The sequence below is a fragment of the Somniosus microcephalus genome, unplaced genomic scaffold (assembly GCF_052327205.1).
Source record: "Somniosus microcephalus isolate GS21.2 unplaced genomic scaffold, FLI_Smic_1.0 scaffold309, whole genome shotgun sequence".
Classification (NCBI taxonomy): Eukaryota; Metazoa; Chordata; class Chondrichthyes; order Squaliformes; family Somniosidae; genus Somniosus; species Somniosus microcephalus.
The window spans coordinates 130,464-157,611 of NW_028225496.1; the positions used below are offsets into that span (position 1 = coordinate 130,464).

A 27,148-nucleotide genomic window follows, 5' to 3' on the forward strand; every position below is an offset into this window, starting at 1 on the left:
GGAGGTGCCTGATGGGCTGAATGACCTCCTGTGCTGTATCATATTATGGGTCTATGATGCAGCCTCGCCCAGTCAATGGAGGTGCCTGATGGGCTGAATGACCTCCTGTGCTGTATCATATTATGGGTCTATGATGCAGCCTCACCCAGTCAATGGAGGTGCCTGATGGGCTGAATGACCTCCTGTGCTGTATCATATTATGGGTCTATGATGCAGCCTCGCCTCGTCAATGGAGGTGCCTGATGAGGCGATCTCGGCACCGAGATTTCAATCCACCAGCAAATCCCAAGAAGCAGATATTGAAACAATCCAATCTGCCTCCGGCGCTACAGTAATCGGTTACTATGCACCAGAAGCAGCATCATCGGTTCAATATTGGCCTACAATATAGGTGTTGATAGAAAGACAAAAGTTAACCCATTGCTGGAGATTTGCGATCTGCGATCAGGGAGCTAGGACAGGAAGCACATGAGGATCAGTTTTATGGGATGGACAGTGGAGGCCATGACATGGAAAAGAATGCCAGATGAGACTATATCGAATGCTGTGGGAAGGTGAATGATGGACAAGGAAGGGTTACACACCATGGTCACAGTCACAGAGATTGGAGTTTGTGACAGTTCGGGGCAGATTAGATTTACATCGAAACTGCAGCAGAGAAACAGTCCATTCGGCTCTAGTGGTCTATGCTGTGTTTATACTCCACGGGAGCCTCCTCCCACTCTCATTACATCTTGACACCGTGTCCACATAGACGTTCGAGGGCGTTAGACTCGCGACACCAATATTAAATAACATTCAGAACGCCGGAGAACCCACCCTCCTGGAGTGGATTGAGCGAGTTTGTCGCACTCCCCTCACTTCAGAAAGAAATGAGCTCATTCACGTTGGACCTAAAAAGGATCGATCAGAGAATGTTCTAAATGGTTAGAAGTTAGGAACTGTGGATGGGCAGAGAGAACGAGGGGTCCACGTAACCTTAACCGCAGAGCGAGGCCGTTCAGGGGTGATGTTAGAAGTTAGGAACTGTGGATGGGCAGAGAGAACGAGGGGTCCACGTAACCTTAACCGCAGAGCGAGGCCGTTCAGGGGTGATGTTAGAAGTTAGGAACTGTGGATGGGCAGAGAGAACGAGGGGTCCACGTAACCTTAACCACAGAGCGAGGCCGTTCAGGGGTGATGTTAGAAGTTAGGAACTGTGGATGGGCAGAGAGAACGAGGGGTCCACGTAACCTTAACCACAGAGCGAGGCCGTTCAAGGGTGATGTTAGGAACTGTGGATGGGCAGAGAGAACGAGGGGTCCACGTAACCTTAACCGCAGAGCGAGGCCGTTCAGGGGTGATGTTAGAAGTTAGGAACTGTGGATGGGCAGAGAGAACGAGGGGTCCACGTAACCTTAACCGCAGAGCGAGGCTGTTCAGGGGTGATGTTACAAAGCATTTCTTCAGACACAGTGTAGTGGAAATCTAGAACACTCGCCCTCAAGAAGCTGTTGAGGTTCGGTCAATTGAAAATGACAAACTGCCATTGATAGATTTGTGTTAGGCAATGGTATTTAGGGTTATGGAACCAAGGCGGGGAGATGGAGTTAAGATACAGCTCAGCCATGATCGAATTGAATGGAGGAACAAGCTGGAGTGAATGAGTGGCCTACTCCTGTTCCGATGTTCCTGGGCCTCTATTTATAAAGCCAATGCTCCCATATACGTTTTTAAAAGCCTTATCGTCCTGTCCTACCACCGTCAAAGATTTCTGTATCTATACCCCCAAGTTTTACTGTTCCTGCAACCCCTTTAAATTGTACCAGTTGGTTTAAATTGCATCGCCTCATTCTTCCTTCCAAAATGCAGCATTTCACACTTCTCTGCATTAAACTTCACCGGCCATGTGTCTGCCCATTTCACCAGTGTCTCTATTTCCTCCTGAAGTCTTCTGCTGTCCTCCTCACGGTTTACGACTTTTCCGAGATTCGTGTCATCGACAAACTTTTAAACTATGCCCTGTATACCTAAGTCCATGTCACTGAAATAAATCAAAGAGCAGTGGTCCTAATCCCGCCCCCTGGGGACACTGTAAACTTCCCTCCAGTGTGAACAATATCGGTTCACAACTACTGTCTGTTTTCTGTCCCTTCACCAATTTAGTATCCACGCTTCCACTGCTCCTTTAATATCATTGGCTCCAATTTTGTTCACCAGTCTATTATGAGGTACTTTATCAAAGGCCTTCTGAAAGTCCAGAAACAGAACATCAACTGCACTACCTTCATCAACCCTCTCCTATTTCATCCATTGGCTCATTCAAGTCAGCCAGGTTTGATTTGCCTTTAAATAAAATCCATTTTGTCTGTCACTAATAAACCCATGTTCTTCCAAGTGACGGTTAATTGTGTTTCGGAAATAACACCGATGTTAAGCTGAGTCGCCTGTAGTTATTTGGTTCATCGCGCTCTCCTTTTTTGAACAGGGAAGTAACGTTTGCAGCCCTCCCGTCCTCTGGCACCTTTCCCATATCTAAGGATTGGAAGATTGTGGCAGAGCGGGTGACATTTCTACTTTGAGCCCTGCCAACCAATTTAGTACATCGTCCTAATCGATTTATATCCTGTCCAATTTCTCTACCACCTCCTCCTCTACTGTACGATTGGCAGCATCCTCTCCTTTAGTGAATACAGAGGCAAAGTGTTAATTTAGTACCTCAGCCATGTCCTCTGCTTCCACAAGATTGCCTTTTTGGTCAGTAATCGGCCCCACCTTTCCTTGGGCTATTCTGTCACGCTTTATATGTTTATAAAAGGCATTAGTGTTCCCTATTATGTTACCACTAATCATTTCTCATACATTCTCCTTGCCCCTCTGTTGCTGTTGTGTGTTTATTACACTAGTGGCAGCGTTAGTGAAACAGCAAAGTACTGAATTTTACAAAGACTCAAACTGGTACTGAATTAACAATCGCTTTTACATTTCCACAGTGGGGAAAGGAAAGGCTGCTGATTGATAGTTATAATGCACGGGCACACACACAAATGGAGAATTATGATTGTAAAACAGCAGTCAAATCCACCAGTTGTATATTCATGGTGTTTTCTGAGATCCCAGAGGTTGGGTGATTGGGCAGAAGCGTGGCAGATGCAATATAACGTGGATAAATGCGAGGTTATCCACTTTGGTGTCAAAAACAGAAAGGCAGACTGTTATCTGAATGGCAATAGATTGGGAGAAGGGGAAGTGCAACGAGACCTGGGTGTCCTTGTGCACCAGTCGCTGAAGGTAAAGCATGCAGGTGTAGCAGGCGGTGAAGAAGGCAAATGGTATGTTGGCCTTCATAGCAAAAGGGTTTGAGTACAGGAGCAAGGATGTCCTGCTGCAGTTGTACAGGGCCTTGGTGAGACCACACCTTGAGTACTGTGTGCAGTTTTGGTCGCCTTATCTGAGGAAGGATGTTCTTACCATGGAAGGAGTTCAGCGAAGATTCACAAGGCTGATCCCTGGGATGGCAGGAATGACGTATGAGGAGAGATTGGGTCGATTGGGCTTATACTCGCTGGAGTTCAGAAGAATGAGCGGGGATCTCATCGAAACTTATAAAATTCTGACAGGTCTGGACAAATTAGATGCAGGTAGAATGTTCCTGATGGTCGGAGAGTCCAGAACCAGGGGTCACAGTCTAAGGATAAGGGGTAAGCCATTTAGGACAGAGATGAGGAAGAATTTCTTCACCCAGAGAGTGGTGAACCTGTGGAATTCTCTACCACAGAAGGCGGTTGAGGCCAAGTCTTTAAATATATTCAAGAAGGAGTTAGATATATTTCTTGGAGCAAAAGGGATCAAGGGATATGGGGAGAAGGCAGGGACCGGGTACTGAATTTGGATGATCAGCCATGATCTCATTGAATGGCGGAGCAGGATCGAGGGGCCGAATGGCCAACTCCTGCTCCTATCTTCTATGTTTCTATGTAAACGGAGCAAGCTTGGGGTTTGATGTGGTAGAAGGCGAACGAGATGAGAACGGAAATAATCTAGAGTAAGAAAAGGCCCGAAAATTAAACAGTCTGGAACAGAACATCAATTCGTCTTCTCTTATCATGGAGAAATCAAATATTTGACACACTGTGTGTTTGAAACAAAGCTTATTTATTCACTGAAATAACAACAGAAAATGCTGGAAATACTCAGCAGGCCAGGCAGCATCCGTGGAGAGAGAAACAGAGTTAACGTTTCAGGTCTGGGACCCTTCATCAGAACTGGAAAAAGCTGGAGATGTAACAGATATTACTAAGGTAAGAGGCAGGAAAGTTATCCTGGGTGGATCTGAAACAGGAAGGGTGGAAGTTCAGTTGGAATCCACGTGGAATAAGTTGGAACCGGAGACAGGTGCTGAGGAAAGAGATGTGGCTGTGAAACCGAGTCTTGGAAAATGTTGCAAATGGGGATGGCAAAATCATACAGCATGAAAAATGGGAGTAAGGGTTAAAGTCTGAAATTGTTGAACTCAATGTTGAGTCCAGAAGGCTGTAAAGTGCCAAATCGAAAGATGAGGTGCTGTTCCTCGAGCTTTATTTATTCACTATTTAAACAGAATATTAATCTCCAGCGCAGATACAGGAGTTATTAAGATCAGCAGAAACAAACCATGACTACTAGAATGAACATGGTTCAGTCCTCAATCTGATCACAGTAAATCATGTTCCATTCACTAATCTGGTCTTTTACCCAGCATTCCCCGCGGTGGACCACGTGCCGCACCCAGACGACAAGAGCCCAGCGCGCAGGCGCGGGAGGGGCCGGTATATTGAGCATGCGCAGTGCGTTACTGGAGATGGAGAGGAGCTGAAGCCGGGAGCGCGATGGTGCAGCGGGTAAAAATCGCGACGGAGGGAGTAATGGACCGGTAGGTGGGTGGGGAGGCTTCATAAACAACTCGTGCAGGAGGCAAGCCCCCAATAATAAGCTGAAGATCCCTTGTTTGCAGTTCCGGGGATTTCTTCCCCTTACAGGCCCAGATTAATGGCAGCCATCTTTGTAAAGGAGGACGGAAAGTTTCAGTGCGACGTCACCCTATGCCTGAGATAAAGAGCCTTGTGTCCAATGCGGGGACTAAAGGCCCACAGCCGCCCCGGGCCCTGAACAAGGGACTGGAGAAACTCGCTGCCCTGCGGATCAGACAATTGCCCTGCGGATCAGACAATTAGCCGGCGCTAGTCCCGCCCCTCGGGCTCCCCGATTGGTTGGAGGACCCGCCGCCGGCCCGCTCCTCCAGCCCCGCCCCTCGGGCTCCCCGATTGGTTGGAGGAGCCGCCGGTGGCTCGCTCCTCCAGCCCCGCCCACTGGGTGCCGCTAGTCCCGCCCCTCGGGCTCCCCGATTGGTTGGAGGACCCGCCGCCGGCTCGCTCCTCCAGCCCCGCCCCGCTCGCTCCCTATTGGTCGGAAGCTCCCGTCAATCAGGCCGCGGGCCCGGGTGACGTGTCCCCGAGGAGATCACGTGCACCGTCCAAGTGCCGCCGCTCGGTCCGGGGCCTCTGAGGTTTTTCTATTTCTCTCGATTCTCTCCCGATCCACCCCGCAGCATTCTCCACCCAATCGGAGCGGAGAAAACTCACTTCGCGTCACCGATTGCGACTCTGGAACTGACACCAAGGCCTTTTCCCCGGAATGGCCCCGCGCCGACTCCGTCCGGTAGGATCCGAGTGCGCAGGCGTAGCTCTGAGTGGGGGGAGGGGGGTTGGTCTCCTCTGGGCATGCGCGGTCATTACCCTTGGTGACCGGGAGGGGTCGCTGTGCCGGACTCGGCCCAAACCGCCGCTCCCTGTGCGCATGCGCGGACTCTCGTCTGTCAATCAACCAACCGCCAGAAGAGGTCGCTGGTGAGACCAGTGAAGAAAGAAAGACTTGCATTTATATAGCGCCTTTCCCCACCACCGGACGTCCCAAAGTACTTTACAGCTAATGAAGTACTTTTGCAGTGTAGTCACTGTTGTAATGTAGGAAATGCGGCAGTCAATTAGCGCACAGCAAGCTCCCACAAACAGCAATGTGATAATGACCAGATAACCTATCATTTTTTTATGTTGATTGAGGGATAAACATTGGTTCGGACACTGGGGATAATTCCCCTGCTCTTTCCCACATTACAACAGTGACTACTTCATTGTAGTACTTCATTGGCTGTTAAGCACTTTAGGATATCTGGTGGCACTATATAAATGCAAGTCTTTCTTTCCTGAAATAATGCCATGGGATCTTTTACATCCACCTGAGAGAGCAAACAGGGCCTCAATTTAACATCTCATCCGAAAGACGGCACCTCCGACAGTGCCGCACTCCCTCAGCACTGCACTGGACTGTCATCCTGGATTTTTGTGCTCAAGTCTCTGGAGTGGGACTATGAACCCACAACTTTCTGACTCAGAGGCGAGAGTGCTGCCCACTGAGCCACTGGCTGACACTAAAGAGCAAGCAGTTCTGACGAAAGGTCATCGACCTGAAACGTTAACTCTGTTTCTCTCTTCACAGATGCTGCCTGACCTGCTGAGTATTTCCAGCATTTTCTGTTTTTATTAAAGAAACGAGGGAGTGATTGCTGACAGGAAGAATGTTGGGTCGTCCTGCGCATGCGCACCTCCCTGGCGGCTGAGGCAAAACACCGACTCGCCCCCACCTGAGCCGCTCACGCGTACCAGATGTTGTGGCTCCGCATGCACGCCCGATGTTCCAATGTGCTGAGCATGCGTGTTGCAGACCGATCGGGACAGGCGATTGTAGAGCAGGAGGGAGAGCGCGGGGCCATGAGCACATGCGCGGGACTCAGTCAACAGAGCACTTTCTGCAGAGCCGGGGCCTTGTGGGTATTACAGCCGCCATTACTGCTGATCCTTTCAACCAACCTGTGCAGCAGCTGGGGCCTGAAAATCAGCTTCACTGCCCCTAGGTTCGGAAAGGGGAAAATTAAACAACAGTTTGCCTCTGATCCTTTTCTGATCTCAATTTACAGGGTTATAGAAGTGGAGCAGTTACAGGCGGGAAGCTCAGACCAAACATCACGTCAAGATCTGACAGAGTCGCTGGATTCATCAGGACCTGAACATCATCGGCCTTTGCACATGGAAGGAGAGAGCAGGGATCGCAACGCAGGCAAACAGCACACGTGTTCGGTGTGTGGACGCGGATTCAGCCGATCGCCTGACCTGGTGAGACACGTGCACCGTCACACCAGGGAGAAACTGGGTAAAGGTGGGGACGGCGGGAAGGGATTCAGTTCCCCGTCTGCATTGGAAGTTCAACGGCGCAGTCACACCAGGGACAGTCTGTTCACCTGCTCCGTGTGTGGAAAGGGATTTGTTTGTTCATCCCACCTGCAAACACACCAGGGCGTTCACACTGAGGAGAGACCATTTCAATGTTCTGACTGTGGGAAGAGCTTTAAAAGCCCCAAGGGACTAAAGCAACACCAACTTGTCCACACTGATGAGAGACCATTTCAATGTTCTGACTGTGGGCAGAGCTTTAAAAGCCCCGGGGATCTAAAGCTACACCAACTTGTCCACACTGACGAGAGACCATTTCAATGTTCTGACTGTGGGAAGAGCTTTAAAAGCGCTCAGTATCTGAAGGGACACCAGGGAGTTCACACTGATGGGAGACCATTTCAGTGTCCTAACTGTGGGAAGAGCTTTAAAAGCCACGGGGAACTAAAGCGACACCAACTTATTCACACTGACGAGAGACCATTTCAATGTTCTGACTGTGGGAAGAGCTTTAAAAGCGCTCGGTATCTGAAGGGACACCAGGGAGTTCACACTGATGGGAGACCATTTCAGTGTCCTAACTGTGGGAAGAGCTTTAAAAGCCCCGGGGAACTAAAGCGACACCAACTTATTCACACTGATGAGAGACCCTTTAAATGTTCTGACTGTGGGAAGAGCTTTAAAAGCCCCCAGGAGCTGAAGGGACACTGGCTCCTACACACTGGGAAGAGGCCGTTCACCTGCTCCGTGTGTGGGAAGGGATTCACTGATTCATCCCACCTGCTGGTACATCTGCGAGTTCACAGTGACGAGAGACCCTTTAAATGTTCTGACTGTGGGATGAGCTTTAAAAGCTCCAGGGGTTTGAAGACACACCAACACCTACACACTGGGGAGAGGCCATTCACCTGCTCCATGTGTGGGAAGGGATTCACTCAGTCATCCCACCTGCTGGTACACCAGCGAGTTCACACTGGGGAGAGGCCATTCACCTGCTCCATGTGTGGGAAGGGATTCACTGTGTCATCCAACCTGCTGACACATCAGCGAGTTCACACTGACGAGAGGCCCTTTAAATGTTCTGACTGTGGGAAGAGCTTTAAAAGCTCTGGGGAGCTGAAGGGGCACCAGCGAGTTCACACTAACGAGAGACCCTTTAAATGTTCTGACTGTGGGAAGAGCTTTAAAAGCTCCGGGGACCTGAAGGGGCACCAGCGAGTTCACACGGACAAGAAGCCCTTTAAATGTTCTGACTGTGGGAAGAGCTTTAAAAGCTCCGGGGAGTTGAAGAGACACCAGCGACTTCACACTGATCATAGAATCTAACAGCACAGAAGGAGGTGATTCGGCCCATCGTGTCTTTGAAAGAGCTGTCCAATTTAGTCCCACACCCCAGCTTTATCCCCAGAACTCTGCAAACTAGTCCTCTTCAAGGACTCGTCCAATTACTGTTTGAAAGTTCCTGTGGAACCTGATTCCAGCATCCTTTCAGATGGTGCGTTCCAGATCTTAACAACCCTCTGTATGAAAACAATTCTCCTCATTTCCCCTCTAGTTCTTTTAGCAACTATTTTAAATCTGTGACCTTTGGTTACCGACCCACTTGCCAAAGTGAACAGTTTCTCCCTACTTGCTCGATCAAATCCCCTCATCATTTTGAACATCTCTATTAGGTCTCCTCTTAACCTTCTCTGCTCTAAGGGGAACAATCCCAGCTTCTCCAGTCTCTCCACATAACTGAAGTCCCTCATCCCTGGTACCATCCTGGTCAACCTCCTCTGCACCCTCTCCAAGGCCTTGACATCCTTCCTAAAGTGTGGTGCCCAGAACTGTACACAAGACTCCAGCTGAGGCCAAAACCCTGCAGCTGTACAAAACCCTGGTTAGATCACACCTGGAGCACTGTGAGCAGTTCTGGGCACCACACCTTAGGAAGGATATATTGGCCTTGGAGGGAGTGCAGCGTAGGTTTACCAGAATGATACCTGGACTTCAAGGGTTAAGTTACGAGGAGAGATTACACAAATTAGGGTTGTATTCCCTGGAATTTAGAAAGTTAAGGGGTGATCTGATCGAAGTTTTCAGGATATTAAGGGGAACAGATAGGGTAGATAGAGAGAAACTATTTCTGCTGGTTGGGGAATCTAGGACTGGGGGACATAGTCTAAAAATTAGAGCCAGACCTTTCAGGAGTGAAATTAGGAAACACTTCTACACACAAAGGGTGGTAGAAGTTTGGAACTCTCTTCCGCAAACAGCAATTGATGCTCGATCAATTGTTAATTTTCAATCTGAGATTGATAGGTTTTTGTTACCCAAAGGTATTAAGGGATATGGGCCAAAGGCGGGTGTATGGAGTTAGGTCACAGATCAGCCATGATCTCATTGAATGGTGGAACAGGCTCGAGGGGCTGAATGGCCTCCTCCTGTCCTATGTTCCTAACTAGTGATTTGTGAAGGTTTAGTGTAACTTCCTTGTTTTTGTATTCAATGGCACTATTTACAAAGCCAAGTATCCCATACGCTTTCTGAACCACCTCGCCAACTTGCCGTGGCACTTTCAAAGACTTGTGAATATGGACCCCCAGGTCCCTCTGCTCTTGCACCCCCTCAAAATAGTCCCATTTAGATTATACGGCCTCTCCCTGTTGTTTCTCCCAAAGTGCATCACTTCACACTTATCCTCATTTAATGTCATCTGCCTTGTGTCTGCTCATTTCACAGTATGTCTCTGTCCTTCTGAAGTCTGCTACTATTACACTCACAAAACTTGGCAACATAGTAAATAGTATCATCCGTAAACTTTGAAATTGTTCACCTATACCCAAGTCCAGGTCAGTTATCATAGAGTTTTACAGCACAGAAAGAGGCCCTTCGGCCCATCGTGTCTGCGCCGCCCATCCATCCCTGTCCAGTCACCCTGTGGTATTGGGCGGGTCCGGTAACCTACAAGCTGCTTGTTTACACTGGGGAGTAGCCCGTTTGAATCAGCCAATCATCGGACAGCAAGCACAATGGGTTGTTTACACACATCCATTCACTGAAATTGACTCTACTACGTGATGTCTCCATGTATGAATGGAGGAAGTTAAAAGCCCTTCTCTTGTGTATTCGGACTTTTCGGCGCGAAATTGCGCACGGACCTTTTTGGCGTGAAAACAGCAGGGACTCCCAGGGTATAAAGATTAAGCCCAGGAATTCCTCTGCCCCCTTTTTTGTCTCTTACTCTTTGGACTGCAGGTGAGCAAGGTTTTGACCCACTAGCAAGACAATCTAGGGAGAAGTAAAGGGGTGGCAATTTAAGGGAAATGTTGCTAAGATTGTAAGGTTAACATTGTAGCCATTTATCCCTCGTTTTTGCCGTCTGCCTTCCCCTGTTAAGCAATTTTACCATGGTTACTTTGATCGTGTGGTGTAGCTTCTTTAGTTTTAATAAAATTTCACTTTCTTGCATCCAGACCATTTGTCCGTTTTTAATATATCATTAATTATAAGTTCCTCAAGTCAGAACTGGAGGGGGGGGGTTTAGCGATTCAAAACCGCTGATTGGAATTGGTCACAGTGCAGTGGCAAAGGCTGCCTGACCAGGTAAATTACCGTAAACCAGGTAAAGGATGCCCACCTACACCACTGACATTAGACTGATTGGCCTGTAGTTACCAGGTTTATCCCTCTTCCCTTTTTTAAACAGGGTGTAACATTTGCAATCCTCCAGCCCTCTGGCACCACTCCCATATATCTGAGGGAGATTGAAAGATTATGGTCGGAGCTTCTGCTATCTCCACCCTAGCTTCCCTCTGCAATCTAGGATGCATCCACCTGGACTGGGTGACTTGTTAACTTTGAGTGATGACAACCTATTTAGCACCTCCTTTCTATCCATTTTTATCCAATTTCTCTACTCCCCCCTCCTCTACTGCGACATTAACTTCATCCTCTTCTTTTGTGAAGACAGATTCTAAGTATTCATTCAGTACCTCAGCCATGCCCTCTGCCTCCGTATGATGAGCTCCTATTTGGTCCCTAATCGGCCCCACCATTCCTTTAACTATCCTTTTACTTTTCAGATGTTTATAAAAGATTTTTGGGTTCCCTTTTACATTACCCACTAATCTTGTCTTGTCTTCTCTCCCTTGTGCCAGCTGTGGCTCAGTGGGCAGCACACTTGCTCTCTGAGTCAGAAGGTTGTGGGTTCTAGTCCCACTCCAGGGACTTGAGCACATAAAGCTAGGCTGACACTCCAGTGCAGTGCTGAGGGAGTGCTGCACTGTTTCTGATGAGACTTTAAACTGAGGTCCCGTCTGCTCTCAGGTGGATGTAAAAGATCCCATGGCACTCTTTTGAAGAAGAGTAGGGGAGTTATCCCCGGTGTCCCGGCCAATATTTATCCCTCAACCAACATAACAAAAACAGATTACCTGGTTATTATCACAATGCTGTTTGTGGGAGCTTGCTGAGCACAAATTGGCTGCCGTGTTTCCCACATTACAACAATGACTCCACTTCAAAAGTACTTCATTGGCTGTAAAGAGCTTTGAGATGTCTGGTGGTTGTGAAAGGCGCTATATAAATGCAAGTCTTTCTTTCATATATCCTTTTTCAATTTCCCCCCACTCTCTGTATTCTCCTGGTTTTTGACTGTATTCTGTACCTGACATTTGTCGTAAACCTCCCTTTTCTGTTTTATTCTAACATCTACATCCTTTGTCATCCAGGGAGCTTGAGCTTTGGACGCCCCATCTTTCCTCCTTATGGGAATATGCTTGGTTTGTACCTGGTGTCAAATTTTGTTTTGTAACGCTCCCGTGAAGCACGTTGGGACATTTTACTACATTAAATACGTTCTATAAATACAAATCGTTGTTATTGTCTGAAACTAACAAATTCCACAGAGGAAAAATAACAGTATTTTTACTCCCAAATATTAAATATTTTGTTCCACGAGATTTATCTGCTTTTATTGATGAATTTAAAAAGTCTCTATTAAAACCTGAGCCAGTGTGTTGTGAGACAAAGAGCCTTGTGTCCAATGCGGGGAATAAAGGCCCACAGCCTCCCCGGCACGGAGGACCCCAGGCGGGGGCCCAGCACGGAGGACCCAGACGAGAGTGTCCGAGGCGGGAGGCCCAGCACGGAGGACCCCAGGCGGGGGGCCCAGCACGGAAGACCCAGCGGAGAGTGTCCTAGGCAGGAGGCCGAGGGCGGAGGACACCAGGCAGGGGCCCCAGCGCGGAGGACCCCAGGCGGGAGGCCCAGCGCGGAGGACCCCAGGCGGGAGGCCCAGCGCGGGGGGCCCAGGGCGGAGGACCCCAGGCGGGGGGCCCAGGGTGGAGGACCTCAGGCGGGGGGCCCAGCACGGAGGACCCCAGGAGGGAGGCCCAGGGCGGAGCGACTGGTCGACAGAAGCGGAGCCGGTGTGGGTGAGCATGCTGCACGGTTTCTAAAGTTGAAGAACGGTCTCCGGCCCGAATGAGTTCCAGCGGCCCCGCCTGTGCTTCGTCTGGTGGCAGCTGTGAGGCTTTGTTTCGGTGATGGGATCGGGTTTGTGCGCTGCCATTTTGGTGGAGGAAAGACAGACTGTTCCTGTCTATAGTTTGGTGCTTGAACAGCCATAAGATGGGAAAAGAGAACGGGATACAAGTGAAAAAGGAAAATAAAAGACAAAACAAGGTATATCAGCAAGGAATAACCAATGTCTTGATGGCTGGGTTCTGTGAGTGATTACAGCAAGAAGAAGGAAATTTGAGTACTCGTTTTCCTCTTTTACGGGATTTGAGAAAGTGGTCGGCTTCTTTTCTGTGGAAAGGTTGAAGACTGTGGATAAGGATTATGACATTATATGGTTGGATAACATCAAGTGAAGACGAGGAGTTATTAGAGTGCCAATAGGACTGGCGTTGAACTGGCATTACTTGTTTTTTGAAGAAGTTTCGGGTTCTGGTTAAAAGTAGTTTACTTGAAGTCTTAAGTGATTTTTTGATATGCTTGTAGGAATTTGTATATTGTGGTGTTATTTAGTGTTAAAGCCTTCCTTAATCGAACGAACGCTCTAGTGAACGCATGCATGCGGATACAAATATATGCACGCATACACAATGGAACTTACATTCGACCGAATGAAGGGCCCGCTCCCCAGGACGAGGGTCACTCGGTGAGTGTGAGGCCTGCCGGACAGATGAACAAACGCACGCATGCACACAGGTAGACAAATGATACGCACACATACACAATGGAACTTATGTTCGACCGAATGAAGGGCCCTTGCTCCCCAGGATGAAGGCCCGCTTGGTGAGCGTGAAGCCTGCCGGACGGATGAACGAACGCACGCATGCACGCAGATAGAAATGACACACATGTACGCAGTCATGCACAATGGAACTTATGCTTGAGCGAACGAACGGACGAATGGAGGAATGAATGATTGAACGATGCCAGTTGGACTGGTGTGTACGGATTCTTGGTTTGTTAAATAGTTGCAGTTTGTACTGTAAATATTATTGATTTATCTGTAAAATTTATTGTTGTATTTATATTGTTGACCATAATTGGTCAATGAATGTAATGGATTTATTATGTAACTGATGAGTTGTATAAGTACTGTTGTACTTGAATGTTAAATTTTAAAAAGGACAACAGGTTATACCAAGCAAAAATGACGAGTTACTAGATTGCCAGTAGGACTGGTATGTATTGTTTTTTACTACGGGTACCTGTATTGTTGACATTGGTTTTGTCTGGAAAAATGTATTATTGTATTTGTACTGTTAATCTTAAAGCTGTTTTTTAAGGCTTAGCCTTATTGTGGTTAATGAATGTAATGGATTTATCATGTAATTGATGAGTTGTCACAAGTATTACCAGATTTAAATAAAAGAGAAAAAATGAACCCCGGGATCCCTGATAGCCAGCCAGGAATCTTGTGCTGCTGCTGTGCCAGAAGAGAGGAGAGGAGAGGAGAGGACAGGACAGGTGAGGTCTCTCTCTCTCTGTGTCCAGGAGGAGAGACCACATCTGTTGCTGCTGCAGCTACTATTTGGGTGCCAGAGGAGAGGAGAGACCAGGAGACCAGACCAGAGCGAACAACAAAGGGAAGCCATTCCATCACTGTTTCCCCAACTGGTCTCCATTACAGGAGAGGGAGAGAGGTGAGAAAAACGAACATCCTACATCTGTTCAGAAAGAGGGAGAGCCGTTGGAAAACTTCTACAGGTGGGTGTTTCATGGTGCACTCTCATAAAGACTTTGGGCTAGAAATTCACTTTGGCCCCGCCAGCTGGCTAGCGCCCAAAAGTTAGCGCTGCACGCAGAGCCAGTTGCGCCCATCAGAAATTCAGTTTTTGCGCCCCAAGTCGGAACCGGGCGCTATTCCAGTGTGTGCCCGCCCCCGCTTTGGGCGCTGAAACTGAATTTCAGCGCTGTAGGTGCCGCTGCGCCACCCGCTGCGGAGCGGCAGGCTGCGGTACTGCAGGCCTCCTCCTCTTAAGGGGGAGGTGCTTGCAACTCGGAGATCGCCGCTCGCTAGTGCCGGCAAATGAGCCCGGCACCACGGAGAAGTGCCGGGCTCGCGGAAAGCAGCCGGCAATGCCGCGGGGGGGGGGGGGTGGAGGAGGCCGGGGAAGGAGGTGCGGGCAGGCGGCCGCCGAAAAAGCGGCCGGCCGCACCTCCGCCTTAACTCGCACCACTAAGGCTACAGGATGGCCCCAGTTGCAGAATGTTGTTTGCGGCCGCTGCGGAAGAGGCTGCCGCAACTAAATATGGGGTTCGGGCCGGTAGCGGGGCGGAACCGGGGCACTGCGCACACTGATGACGTCATCGGTGCCGGCGCAGCGCTACCGGCTGCCGCCGCCATTACCGCAGCGCTGAATTTCAGCGCAAACTCCTCTACTGGCGCAGAAGCCCTCTTTGGGCGGTAACTGGGCGCAAAGCCCACTGAATTTCTAGGCCTTTGTATTTAAGTGGGGGGAGGAAAGGAGAAGAAAACATCTAGGGGTGTGTGTGAGCGTGTGTGTCTCTTGTAAAAACTAGGCCACACACCACTAGCAAACACCCCTCCCTATTGCTTGACCTGGGACAGCAGGAGCTGCCCAGGCGAAGTCACCATTTACTTATCACATCGTTCAGACCTGGTGGTGGACTGAGCCTGGGCATCTCCAGCTTTATTTTCCCAGGTGAAGACATCTTCTCCCCCCACAAGAAGACCATCAATAGAGACTTATTTTTCGGAGAGTGCACCCCTGCGAGCACCCACCCACCATCTTGAGTGGAGACCCAGCCCCTGTGGCCTCCCTCCTTCCCACCCCCCTTTCTCTCTCTCTTTGTCTCTCTCTAAAGAGGCACCTCATATCCATCAATTGTCCATTGAGCACAAGATTCCTGGCTGGCTATCAGGGATCCCGGGGTTCATTTATTCTCTTTTATTTAAATCTGGTAGTACTTGTTACAGCTCATCAATTACATGATAAATCCATTACATTCATTAACCACAATAAGGCTAAGCCTTAAAAAAAAACAGCTTTGAGATTAACAGTACAAATACAATAATACATTTTTCTAGACAAAAACAATGTCAACAATACAGGTACTCGTAGTAAAAAACAATACATACCAGTCCTACTGGTAATCTAGTAACTCTTCATTTTTGCTTGGTATAACCTGTTGTCCTTTTTAAAATTTAACATTCAAGTGCAACAGTACTTATACAACTCATCAGTTGCATAGTAAATCCATTACATTCATTGACTAATTAAGGTCAACAATATAAATACAACAATAAATTTTACAGGTAAATCAATAATATTTACAGTACAAACTACAACTATTTAATAAACCAAGAATCCGCACACACCAGTCCAACTGGCATCGTTCAATCATTCATTCCTCCATTCGTCCGTTCGTTCGCTCAAGCGTAAGTTCCATTGTGCATGACTGTGTACATGTGTGTCATTTCTATCTGCGTGCATGCGTGCGTTCGTTCATTCGTCCGGCAGGCTTCACGCTCACCAAGCGGGCCTTCATCCTGGGGAGCGAGGGCCCTTCATTCGGTCGAACGTAAGTTCCACTGTGTATGTGTGCGTGTGTGCATATATTTGTATCCGCATGCGTGCGTTCACTAGAGCATTCGTTCATTCGATTAAGGAAGGCTTTAACACTAAATAACACCACAATATACAAAGTCCTACAACCATATCAAAAAATCACTTAAGACTTCAAGTAAATTACTTCTAACCAGAACCCGAAACTTCTTCAAAAAACAAGTAATACCAGTTCAACGCCAGTCCTATTGGCACTCTAATAACTCCTGGTCTTCACTTGATGTTATCCAACCATATAATGTCATAATCCTTATCCACAGTCTTCAACCTTTCCACAGAAAAGAAGCCGACCACTTTCTCAAATCCCGTAAAAGAGGAAAACGAGTACTCAAATTTCCTTCTTCTTGCTGTAATCACTCTCAGGACCCAGCCATCAAGACATTGGTTATTCCTTGCCGATATACCTTGTTTTGTCTTTTATTTTCCTTTTTTCCTGTTTCACTTGTATCCCGGTCTCTTTTCCCATCTTATGGCTGTTCAAGCACCAGACTATAGATAGGAACAGTCTGTCTTTCCTCCACCAAAATGGCAGCGCACAAACCCGATCCCATCACCGAAACAAAGCCTCACAGCTGCCACCAGACGAAGCACAGGCGGGGCCGCTGGAACTCATTCGGGCCGGAGACCGTTCTTCAACTTTAGAAACAGTGCAGCATGCTCACCCACAGCATCTCCCAACTCCACCTCTGTCGACCAGCCGCTCCGCCCTGGGCCCCCCGGCTGGGGTCCTCCGTGCTGGGCCCCCCGCCTGGGGTCCTCTGCCCTGGGCCCCCTGCCTGGGGTCCTCCATGCTGGGCCTCCCGCCTGGGGTCCTCCGTGCTGGGCCTCCCGCCTAGGACACAATTCACAATTCAAATCGCTTTATTGGCATGATAAGTTACATCTTATGTTGCCAAAGCATCAAAATACATTTATGGTTTAGCACATAAACATTCTCCTCTGGGTCCTCCATGCTGGGCCCCCCACCTGGGGTCCTCCATGCTGGGCCTCCCGCGTAGGACACTCTCCTCTGGGTCTTCCACCCTGGGCCTTCTGCACTGGGCCCTCCATACTGGCATTCCCCGTGAGCAGCCAGGGTGTGGAGCAGCCCGTTCACACAGCACCGAGCAGAGCTGAGCTGCTGAGAATCTCACAGCCTTCCCTGGGGTTCATTAACCTGCTCCCTGAGCTCTCTCACCTGATGTGTCAGCAGCAGCTGCCAAGGTCCGCGCATGCTCAGCTCACACTGCCCGGGTGATTGACGGGAGCTTCCGACCAATAGGGAGCGAGCGGGGCAGGGCTAGAGGAGCGAGCCGGCGGCGGGTCCTCCAACCAGTCGGGGAGCCCGAGGGGCGGGACTAGCGCTGGCTGATTGTCTGATCCGCAGGGCAGCGAATTTCTCCAGACCCTTGTTCAGGGCCTGGGGCCAGGGGAGGCTGTGGGCCTTTATTCCCCGCATTGGACACAAGGCTCTTTGTCTCACAACACACTGGCTCAGGTTTTAATAGACACTTTTTAAATCTATATATATAAAAGGATACTTCTGTCTGTCATTCCGTCTGTCTGTCTGCTGTCTGTCTTGAATTAACTCGAAAGTTATAGAGCGTACCTACACGTGCGTTACGTCGAAAGAAAGCTGACGATTCCAGAACCGTCCTAAGCATATTTATGTTTCGGCCGGACAAAAATTGCGCCCGCGGTATCCAAAAAACGTTCAACATTCCGCTCATTATCCGCTCATTAGCATCGAGTGACGTCGAGGTCGACCGATCGTACGGCGGGTTCCTGGCGCATGCGGCCGGGTCCTCCTATGGTCGAGTGACGGGATGATTGACCAATCCTACGCTTCGGTGACCTGACGGTCCACCAATCGGTGCCTGTGTGGGCGGGCCTTATCGTTCTGAACCGAGGTGAGTCGCCGCCATCTTGATTCCAAACTTTTCATTTCTTTTTCCCGCTTTCTGCGTCTTTAAAAAAAAAAGTTCCTTTTAAAACAGAATTTCTTTTTAAAAAATGTTAATTACTTTCAGAAATTGTTTTTAAAAAAAGTTAATTACTTTCTAAATCTTTTATCTAATCTCATTAATTTTCCTACCTTTCCCCGTTTTTGCAGGTAGGCCTCTAAGCCTGGGCGTCTGTTGCCAGCCATGCTGGACCCTAGGCTATTGTTTTGTGGCAAGCTCCTCCCACCCCTCACCCCCGCTTCGGTCTCCCCATCACGTGATGGTTGACCAATCCTATGACGTGTGGGCGGGGCCTGATGCTTAATAAGACAGAGTAAATAAAAGTTACTTTAGTCTTCGCGAGCACTGGAGTGACTGCAGCAACTATTGCAACGTAAGTGAAGTGATAGAGAATAAATAATTCAGTTTTTATATCTTCTAACTTTATATCTTCTTTCCTTAAAAAACTTTCGGTTTTCAAAAGGCGAAAGTTTTTTAAGGAAAGAAGATATAAAGTTAGAAGATTTCCGATTTTGTACTTTGCAGCTACTTTTTTTAAAAAGTAAAGAAATTTTGCAGTTTTTATTAAGAACATTTTTTTTTTTCGTGCTTCCATCCGACAAGAGAAAATGGCCGCTGGCTTCTTCACGCACCTTCAAGGCTGGCCGCACCCGCCCTGAAGGCTGGCAGACAGCTTTATTTTCTTTCTGCCCCCGCCCCCTATCCCCTCTCCTCGGTCCCCCCCCTCTCAAGGGTTAACCCGGCAACCGGCTCTGGAGATCGGGAGGGGAGGAGGGTTACCCCGGCAACTGGGCCCGGCCATCTTTCATCCTGGCAGCAGTTCAATGCAGCGACACCACAGCGCCATATTTGATCCTGGCGGCACGTGTAGAAGTGCCTTACTTCTTAGCTCTGGGTAATGACTCAATACACACTTGGATTCGTCAGACGGACAGGCCTTTTATTTTACTTCTCTTGCAAGGGGAATCAGCACCTCCACTCAAGGGGTGAGGCTACTATTCCAATGATACAGTGTAAACGTTCTATATTTATACAGTGTAACAAACAAGTTTGATTGAAATCCCTTTGTTCCTCTATCAGGATACATTTTAGATTAATCATCAGGTAGAAATAACATATTGACAGAAGGATCCTGGACACATAAGTCAACCGTTAATCTATAACAGGGCATGAATCGTGTAACCCGGAGGTCCTCTTTAATCATATATAAGGGAGGCAAGCTTTGCTTTCGGTCACAAGTTATCAGGTCATTGGTACATCAAAGAAACTCATTATTCCACTTCTACATTCTCATTAGGTGGGCAGGCATCTGTTCTTGGCTGTAGTTCGAGTACGTGCAATAGCTCTAGTTACACATCGACACTTGCCCAGTGTCAAGTCTGAAAACTTTTACCCAGCAAGCACTTGAAATTAACCCCTTATATCATGTAGATTTCCTCATTCCCCCCTTTTGTCCTTTCTAAGGACAATCTATCTCGCTAAGTTTAAGAAACTCTACATCAAAGGTCTCACCCTTAATATCCTCATATTCAGACATCATTGGTACTGGAGGAGTTGACGCTAATAAGGAAAGGACTTTTGTACACAATAATTTTAAACAACCAATCAATAAACTAATTAAAATTATTATCATCACAATTGCGATAAAAGCTTCCAAAATTTGCTTTCCCAATGCTCCTCCCCATCCTGAAATCCAATCCCACATTGACCATGGTTCAGGTTGACGTAGTTTCTCTACGGCCTTCTTTATGTGGTTTACCAGATTGGTGATATTTTCTGAGCTATCTGGGATATAGGTGCAACATTCGGTTTTTATGATTGCACATGTGCCCCCTTCTTTTGCCAACAAATAGTCCAGAGCCATGCGGTTTTGTCAGGCAACAGTGCGCAAAGCCACCATTTCTGCGTTTACATCACTAAGAGCATCTGCAGTATCATTGGCTATTTGTTCCAACACTGCTGCCATGTTTATAGATTCTCTTGTTAACTTCCCTGTTCCATACCAGGGAAATGCTATAGCAAAGAACCTTTCAATTTCTGTAATGGCTCGTTTTGCTCGTGTCCCAGGGTGGCTATCCAAAGATGAAATGTGATGTATATAAGGCACTACATATCCCAAATAACATGACCCAGTCCAATTTTGTGGTAACCAGGGGTATGCTCTATGCCCACAGATGAAATAGGTGTTATTATAGGCTTCAAATTTGTTCCATATCTGGTGCATCATTCCTATTCCGTATTCTCCTTTCCAGATTTTTTTTGCTAGTCAAATTTTGTACTGTGGACAGATTCCACCATCCCCAATAAGGCCATTCGATTGCACCTGGTGGTTTAGTAGTAGTTTTAGTCAAAGTGTAGTTACATTTGCACTCACTCCATCCAACCATCAATCCTTCTCCATTGTCGTTTACAAGACAGACTTCTCCTTTTGTTTTATTTATGGTTCCCATTGACGTAACTAATAGACTCTCTGGATTCCTTCGATTATCATATAGGGGATGAAACCACCCTTCAAATTTTATAAGGTTGTATCCTGCATTTTTCCATTCATTTTCCAACTGATCTGGGTTTAAACTATTTTGGGTCTGAAATGTACTGGCTGCCTCCTTATTCCAGGTGGTATTAGACTGTAATAACCACCCTACCATCTCTTCTATCTCGAAGGGAATGGGCCTTAGAGGTATTCCACCCTCTGCATGCACAGGGATGTGGCTGCATATCCAGCATTTGGCAAGGTTCTGTCTTTTAGCGTACAGATAACTTGATGATAGTTATGAAAAGGATTATCACAAAACATTGACTTAGCTGTCAGGGCCAGTCCTCCTCTTGAATTACCATTGCAGAAAACCCCTCCGTTCGCAGTTTTGTCACTTGGTAATACAGTATCAGGGCATGTGACCCACAGCTTATCAAGCCTCTGTCCACTATCTTCTTCTACTATCTTACCCTGTCTTACCCTAAGATTTAGGGGTTGATACGGGGGTACCTGCATAGTATGGTCCTGAAGCTGAACTTTCATGGTCTCATTATAGCATATAACATTAAAAGTACACATTCTTCTATACATGGTTTGCCTTTCAGAGGATCTGGGTAAATCCATATGGCAGTTTCAATTATCGTTAACAAAAGGAACAATCTCATCAGAGTCCAAATCCAGTTCATCTTGGTAGTGTATTGTCTTCAACTGATGCCTTCTTACAATGGGACGTGTGTATCCATGTTGGTCGCTCCTTTACTTTTACAGCGGTGTTTGTGGTCAGGAGTACTTGGAAGGGTCCCTCAAATCTGGGTTGAAGGCCATTCTTTCGTTTGAAGATTTTTATGTAAACGTTATCTCCTGGCTCGAAAGTATGGCACTTTCCTTCAGCGGGATCGACCTGGGCTTCCTTCACCTGTTGATGGAAACTAGAAATGCATTTGGTTAGTGCAATGCAATAACTCAACATATCTTCCTCCATTTTATGAATGTCCATTTATTTAGCTGTTAAAGGTGCCGAAAAGGGCAATCTTTGTGGTCTTCCCATGACGATCTCGTGAGGCGACAATCCTGTAGTTCTGTTGGTAGCAGACCGCATTGTCATTAAAGCTATGGGTAACAAATCAACCCATTTAAGTCCAGTTTCTTTACACAGTTTTGCAAGCTTGTTTTTCAGCATCCCGTTATATCTTTCCACTAGTCCAGCCGACTGTGGATGATAACTGCAATGGAGGTGCTGGTTAATCTGTAAGGCTTTGCATAGTTCCTTAATCACTGTTCCCATAAAATGGGACCCATTGTCACTTGACAGTTTTGCTGGTATCCCAAAGCGCGGTACAATGTCCTTCAATAAACATTTAGCAACAGTAGTGGCGTCACTCTACAAGGAAACGCTTCAATCCATCTTGAAAACATATCAACAATAACTAATACATATTTAAAGCTCATACACACAGGTAGTTCAATAAAATCCATTTGCAAGTGTACAAAAGGACCCATGGGGTTTGGATGGGATGCGGGCTGTACCTTCTTTATTTTTTTTCCTGCATTCATGGTCTGGCAGATAATACAATTTTCACATATTTGTTTTGCCAACTTTGAGATTCCTGGTGCATACCAGGTCTTGAGGATATAGTCCGCCATCCCCCTTTTGCCCGCATGGGTGAATTTATGAACACATCGGGCAATTGGTGATAGTAATGATTTGGGTGCCACCATGCGGCCGTCATGATGAACCCATAAGCCGTCAGTGTTTTTTAAAACAATGATTAACAACCCATTCCTTTACTTCATCAGAACTGGCCCTATCTTGATGGGTCAGCACATCATCTAAGGATGGGGGCTGCGGTATCTCTGGCTTTTCCCTAACAGGGAAGGCTGAAACTTGTCGTTCAGTACTTGATATAGCTACTGACTTAGCAGCGCTATCTGCAGCAGCGTTTCCAAGCGCAACCTTGTCCAAATGCCCCATGTGCGCTTGGCACTTAATAATTGCAATCTGTTTACGTCTCTGAATAGCTAGTAAAAGATTTTGCACTTCTTGTGCATTTTTAATCTGGGTTCCCGAGGAAGTCAGGTAACCGCGAATTTTCCAAATTTGTCATGCTCATGTCTGGTTATTTCTGAATAGTTCAATATCCATTGTCTACAATAGCCAGTCATTCCTAGAAAATGCTTCATTTCTCTTTTAGTTTTTGGCAACGATGTGTTGCAAACGACCTTTATTCTATCCGGCGTTAACTCCCTGTTTTAACAATGATTCCATCACTGGCTCAATTCCTTTTTCTGCTTTCTCTGACAATGGATACTGTGACCTTTTGGGTAATGGTGCAGCTGGATTAATTGTAACTTTATAGGGCTGTGCAGTCTAATAGTTAGGAGGTATTTTAAATTAAAAAACGGCTGATAATCTTGTCCTGTTTTGTCATAGCAGGCCGTGCAGTGCAATTTTGGATGCCATTTCCCTAGTTTCAGGGATTCCTGGTATTGTTTTATGGAGCTTGTAATGAATCCCCACGCTCCTAACAGACTGACAAGTTTGGGACTCAAACTTGGGTCGGCAATTTCCCATGCGTAAAGAACAGGGTGTTTTATTTCTGTTACTGGGTACGCATATGCCTTATCTACTTGGATTTCTACTGTTACTCCTGATGCGGAGCAAATGATTGTAGCATTCATTTTGCACAGCAAGTCTCTTCCACATAAATTCATAGAGACATCTCCTGATAACAGAAAGGAGTGTTCTTCCTCAAATTCTTCTACTTTTACTGTGAGGGGAGTCAATTGATTCAAGCATTGTAGTATTCCAGCCAATCCAGCTATCGGAGTCTTTTTCCCATTAATAGGCATTCCTTCAGAATATCCTTTCCCTAACACCGAAAAGGTTGCTCCTGTATCTACTAAAATGACATAGGTCTCCCAGCTATTTGCATTTTAATTTCAAGTTCGCTGTGTGAATTTAAAGAAACAACGGGCATTTGGTGGTCTGTGGCGCCTGGGGCTGCTGGTGTCAGTCAGTAATTCTGATCTCTATTTCTCCTAAATCCCTGTCCGTTTGTAGGGTAACCTCCTGACTGGTCCGAAAAAGGGTTATGGACAGTGAAATTAGGACCTTTATTCTCTAACGGAGGTCCATTATTGGAGGTTTTGTTCTGACGATTTTTCACAGGGCATTGGTTTGCCCAATGTCCGGGTTGTCCGCAATTGTAACAATTACCAGATCGTCCATACCCTCTTACTCTACCACGTCTTCCTCTATATTCCCCTCTATTCATCCTTCTATAGTTACCTTGTTATCCTACCATAATAGAGGAGAAAGGTGTTTCTTCAGGGTAATTTTTTTTTTTCTGACTCAACAAACATAGAGGCAGTCTTTTTATCTGGCTGTTCTCTATTTCTCTCTTGTCCGTTAAACATTTCTCGAGGCAAGTAATTCTTTCTATGTTAAATGACTATCTGAGGGAAAGGGTCTAGCCTTATTTACAGTCCATTTGGACCAATTTGGTAGGTGATCAATGGATGATTGACCAGTTCTTTAACATAAAGGCTGCTGGCGTGCCTTTCTCGGGTGGCTTACTGGCGCTAGCACTCATTTTAGCAGTTTAAATGGTTCACTTAAAACAATCTAAACTCCTGTGACAATCCATGATCTGCGTTGTACGCCCCTACAGATCAGATTAATAAACTATACATACGTATAAAACTCGAGGGTTCTCAACCCTCGTGGAAGGTATTTCTAACTGGGGAAAATACTGAATCCACAATAGCTTAGTGGATCATGTAAAAGACATCACTATTTTCTCAACCATACATTCCGCCGCGGGACTCACTTCCCCGGCTTGGGTCTTTTCCAACCCCTTCTGCAGTTTTTTTTTCAGCTTAAATATTTTAGTTAAAACATACAACAATTCCGTAACACTCTATGATCTGCGTGGGACGCCTCTACAGATCAGACATGACTAAACATTAATACATATAACAATAAACAATAAACAATACACTTGTTAAACAACAACCAAAGTGTTACTAAATCCCCAACCTATGCAGCCTTACTGGACAAAGCTGCAAAGTTGATTGATAATAACAAGTAGTTAAATACTCACTCTCATAAACATTAAACATTGACACTGTGTTTCAGACAACCGCCCACTCTTCTCTCTTTTTTTTACCCTATTCCCTTTAGCCAAATCTTTAGCAAAAAGGGCCTTCAATTTGTCCCAGCTAACTTCAAGCTCTTCTCTCCTTCTACCCTACTCCCTTTAGCCAAATCTTTAGCAAAAAGGGCCTTCAATTTGTCCCAGCTAACTTCAAGCTGGAACCTTGCTAGTTCAATTTCCAGTAAATCGCTAGCTCCTTAGTTAATCAAATTCCTGACTTAACCTTCTCTCTCAGCAAGCTGGAACCTTGCTAGTTCAATTTCCAATAAATCGCTAGCTCCTTAGTTAATCAAATTCCTGACTTAACCTTCTCTCTCTGGTACCTTTATACAGTCCTTTTCTGCACGATCCTGTTCGCGGGGCGTCAGCGCCTCATGGCTGGTCCTCTGTTCCGTTTCTGAAAGGGAAGCAGTCACAACGGCAGTTTAACCCCCGAACCTTGTGAGTCAATTACCCGATGGCAGTGCTGTCCAATGGAATAAACAGACTATGCGCAGCTATGCTTCTGGCAGGGAAAGTCCCAAAAATGTGGCAAAACACCACCTTCGGCCGATGGGATTTTCCCAACCGAGCAACGTACTCGGCGTCTGTTAACTCACCAATTGGTACAGCAAGCCATCTCGGTGGAACCTCCAAATTGTAGAAGTGCCTTACTTCTTAGCTCTGGGTAATGACTCAATACATACTTGGATTCGTCAGACGGACAGGCCTTTTATTTAACTTGCAAGGGGAATCAGCACCTCCACTCAAGGGGTGAGGCTACTATTCCAATGATACAGTGTAAACGTTCCATATTTATACAGTGTAACAAACAAGTTTGATTGACATTCCTTTGTTCCTCTATCAGGATACATTATAGGTTAATCATCAGGTAGAAATAACATATTGACAGAAGGATCCTGGACACATAAGTCAACCGTTAATCTATAACAGGGCATGAATCGTGTAACCGGAGGTCCTCTTTAATCATATATAGGGAGGCTAGCTTTGCTTTCGGTCACAAGTTATCAGGTCATTGGTACATCAAAGAAACTCATTATTTCACTTCTACATTCTCATTAGGTGGGCAGGCATCTGTTCCTGGCTGCAGTCCGAGTACTTACAATAGCTCTAGTTACACATCGACACTTGCCCAGTGTCAAGTCTGAAAACTTTTACCCAGCAAGCACTTGAAATTAACCCCTTATATCATGTAGATTTCCTCAGGAGGCCTGCACTTCCCGAACCTGCTGCACCGCAGCGGGCGCCGCAGCGCCGGAATAGCGCCGATATTCAGCGCGTAGCGCCAGTTTTCAGGCGCAAACAGCTCTCAGCAGCGCCGGCAGCCGTTTGGGCGCAGAACTATTGAATTTTGGGCCCGACCAGCGCGACTTAGCTCCGGCTCTAACTTCCGGCGCTAAAGCCCTGGCTGCGCCAAAACTCAATTTCTAGGCCAGAGTAAAGCTCCCTCTACAGTGTCCCATCACACACTCCCAGGCCAGGTACAGCACGGGTTAGATACTGAGTAAAGCTCCCTCTACACTGTCCCATCAAACACTCCCAGGGCAGGGACAGCACAGGGTTAGATACAGAGTAAAGCTCCCTCTACACTGTCCCATCAAACACTCCCAGGGCAGGTACAGCACGGGGTTAGATACAGAGTAAAGCTCCCTCTACACTGTCCCATCAAACACTCCCAGGGCAGGTACAGCACGGGTTAGATACAGAGTAAAGCTCCCTCTACACTGTCCCATCAAACACTCCCAGGGCAGGTACAGCACGGGTTAGATACAGAGTAAAGCTCCCTCTACACTGTCCCATCAAACATTCCCAGGCAGGTACAGCACGGGTTAGATACAGAGTAAAGCTCCCTGTACACTGTCCCATCAAACATTCCCAGGCAGGTACAGCACGGGTTAGATACAGAGTAAATCTCCCTCTACACTGCCCCATCAATCTCCCCCAGGGCAGGTGCAGCAGGGATTAGATACAGAGTAAAGCTCCCTCTACACTGTCCCATCAAGCACTCCCAGGGCAGGTACAGCACGGCTTAGATACAGATTTAAGCTCCCTCTACACTCACGCCAAACACTCCCAGGGCAGGTACTGCACGGGTTAGATACAGAGTAAAGCTTCCTCTACACTGACCCATCAAACACTCACAAGTCAGGAACAGCATCGGTTGGAGACAGAGTAAAGCTCCCTCTACATTGTCCCATCAAACGCTCCCAGGACAGATACAGCACCGGTTGGAAAC

At 47.0% G+C, this 27,148-nt stretch overlaps 1 protein-coding gene across 1 annotated transcript; it reads left to right on the forward strand.

Moving 5' to 3' along the window:
* The first annotated feature begins 4,658 nt into the window (after nucleotides 1-4,658).
* On the forward strand, nucleotides 4,659-8,980 carry LOC147081890 (uncharacterized). The gene is made up of 2 exons (XM_085980609.1): nucleotides 4,659-4,859; nucleotides 6,992-8,980. The coding sequence occupies exon 2, from the start codon at nucleotides 7,101-7,103 to the stop codon at nucleotides 8,568-8,570; it is 1,470 nt and encodes a 489-aa protein (XP_085836735.1). The 5' UTR covers nucleotides 4,659-4,859; nucleotides 6,992-7,100; the 3' UTR covers nucleotides 8,571-8,980.
* The last annotated feature ends 18,168 nt before the right edge of the window (nucleotides 8,981-27,148 follow it).

Excerpts from the sequence above, each read along its gene's own strand:
- LOC147081890 (XM_085980609.1), top strand. The coding sequence starts at position 7,101 with ATGGAAGGAGAGAGCAGGGATCGCAACGCAGGCAAACAGCACACGTGT.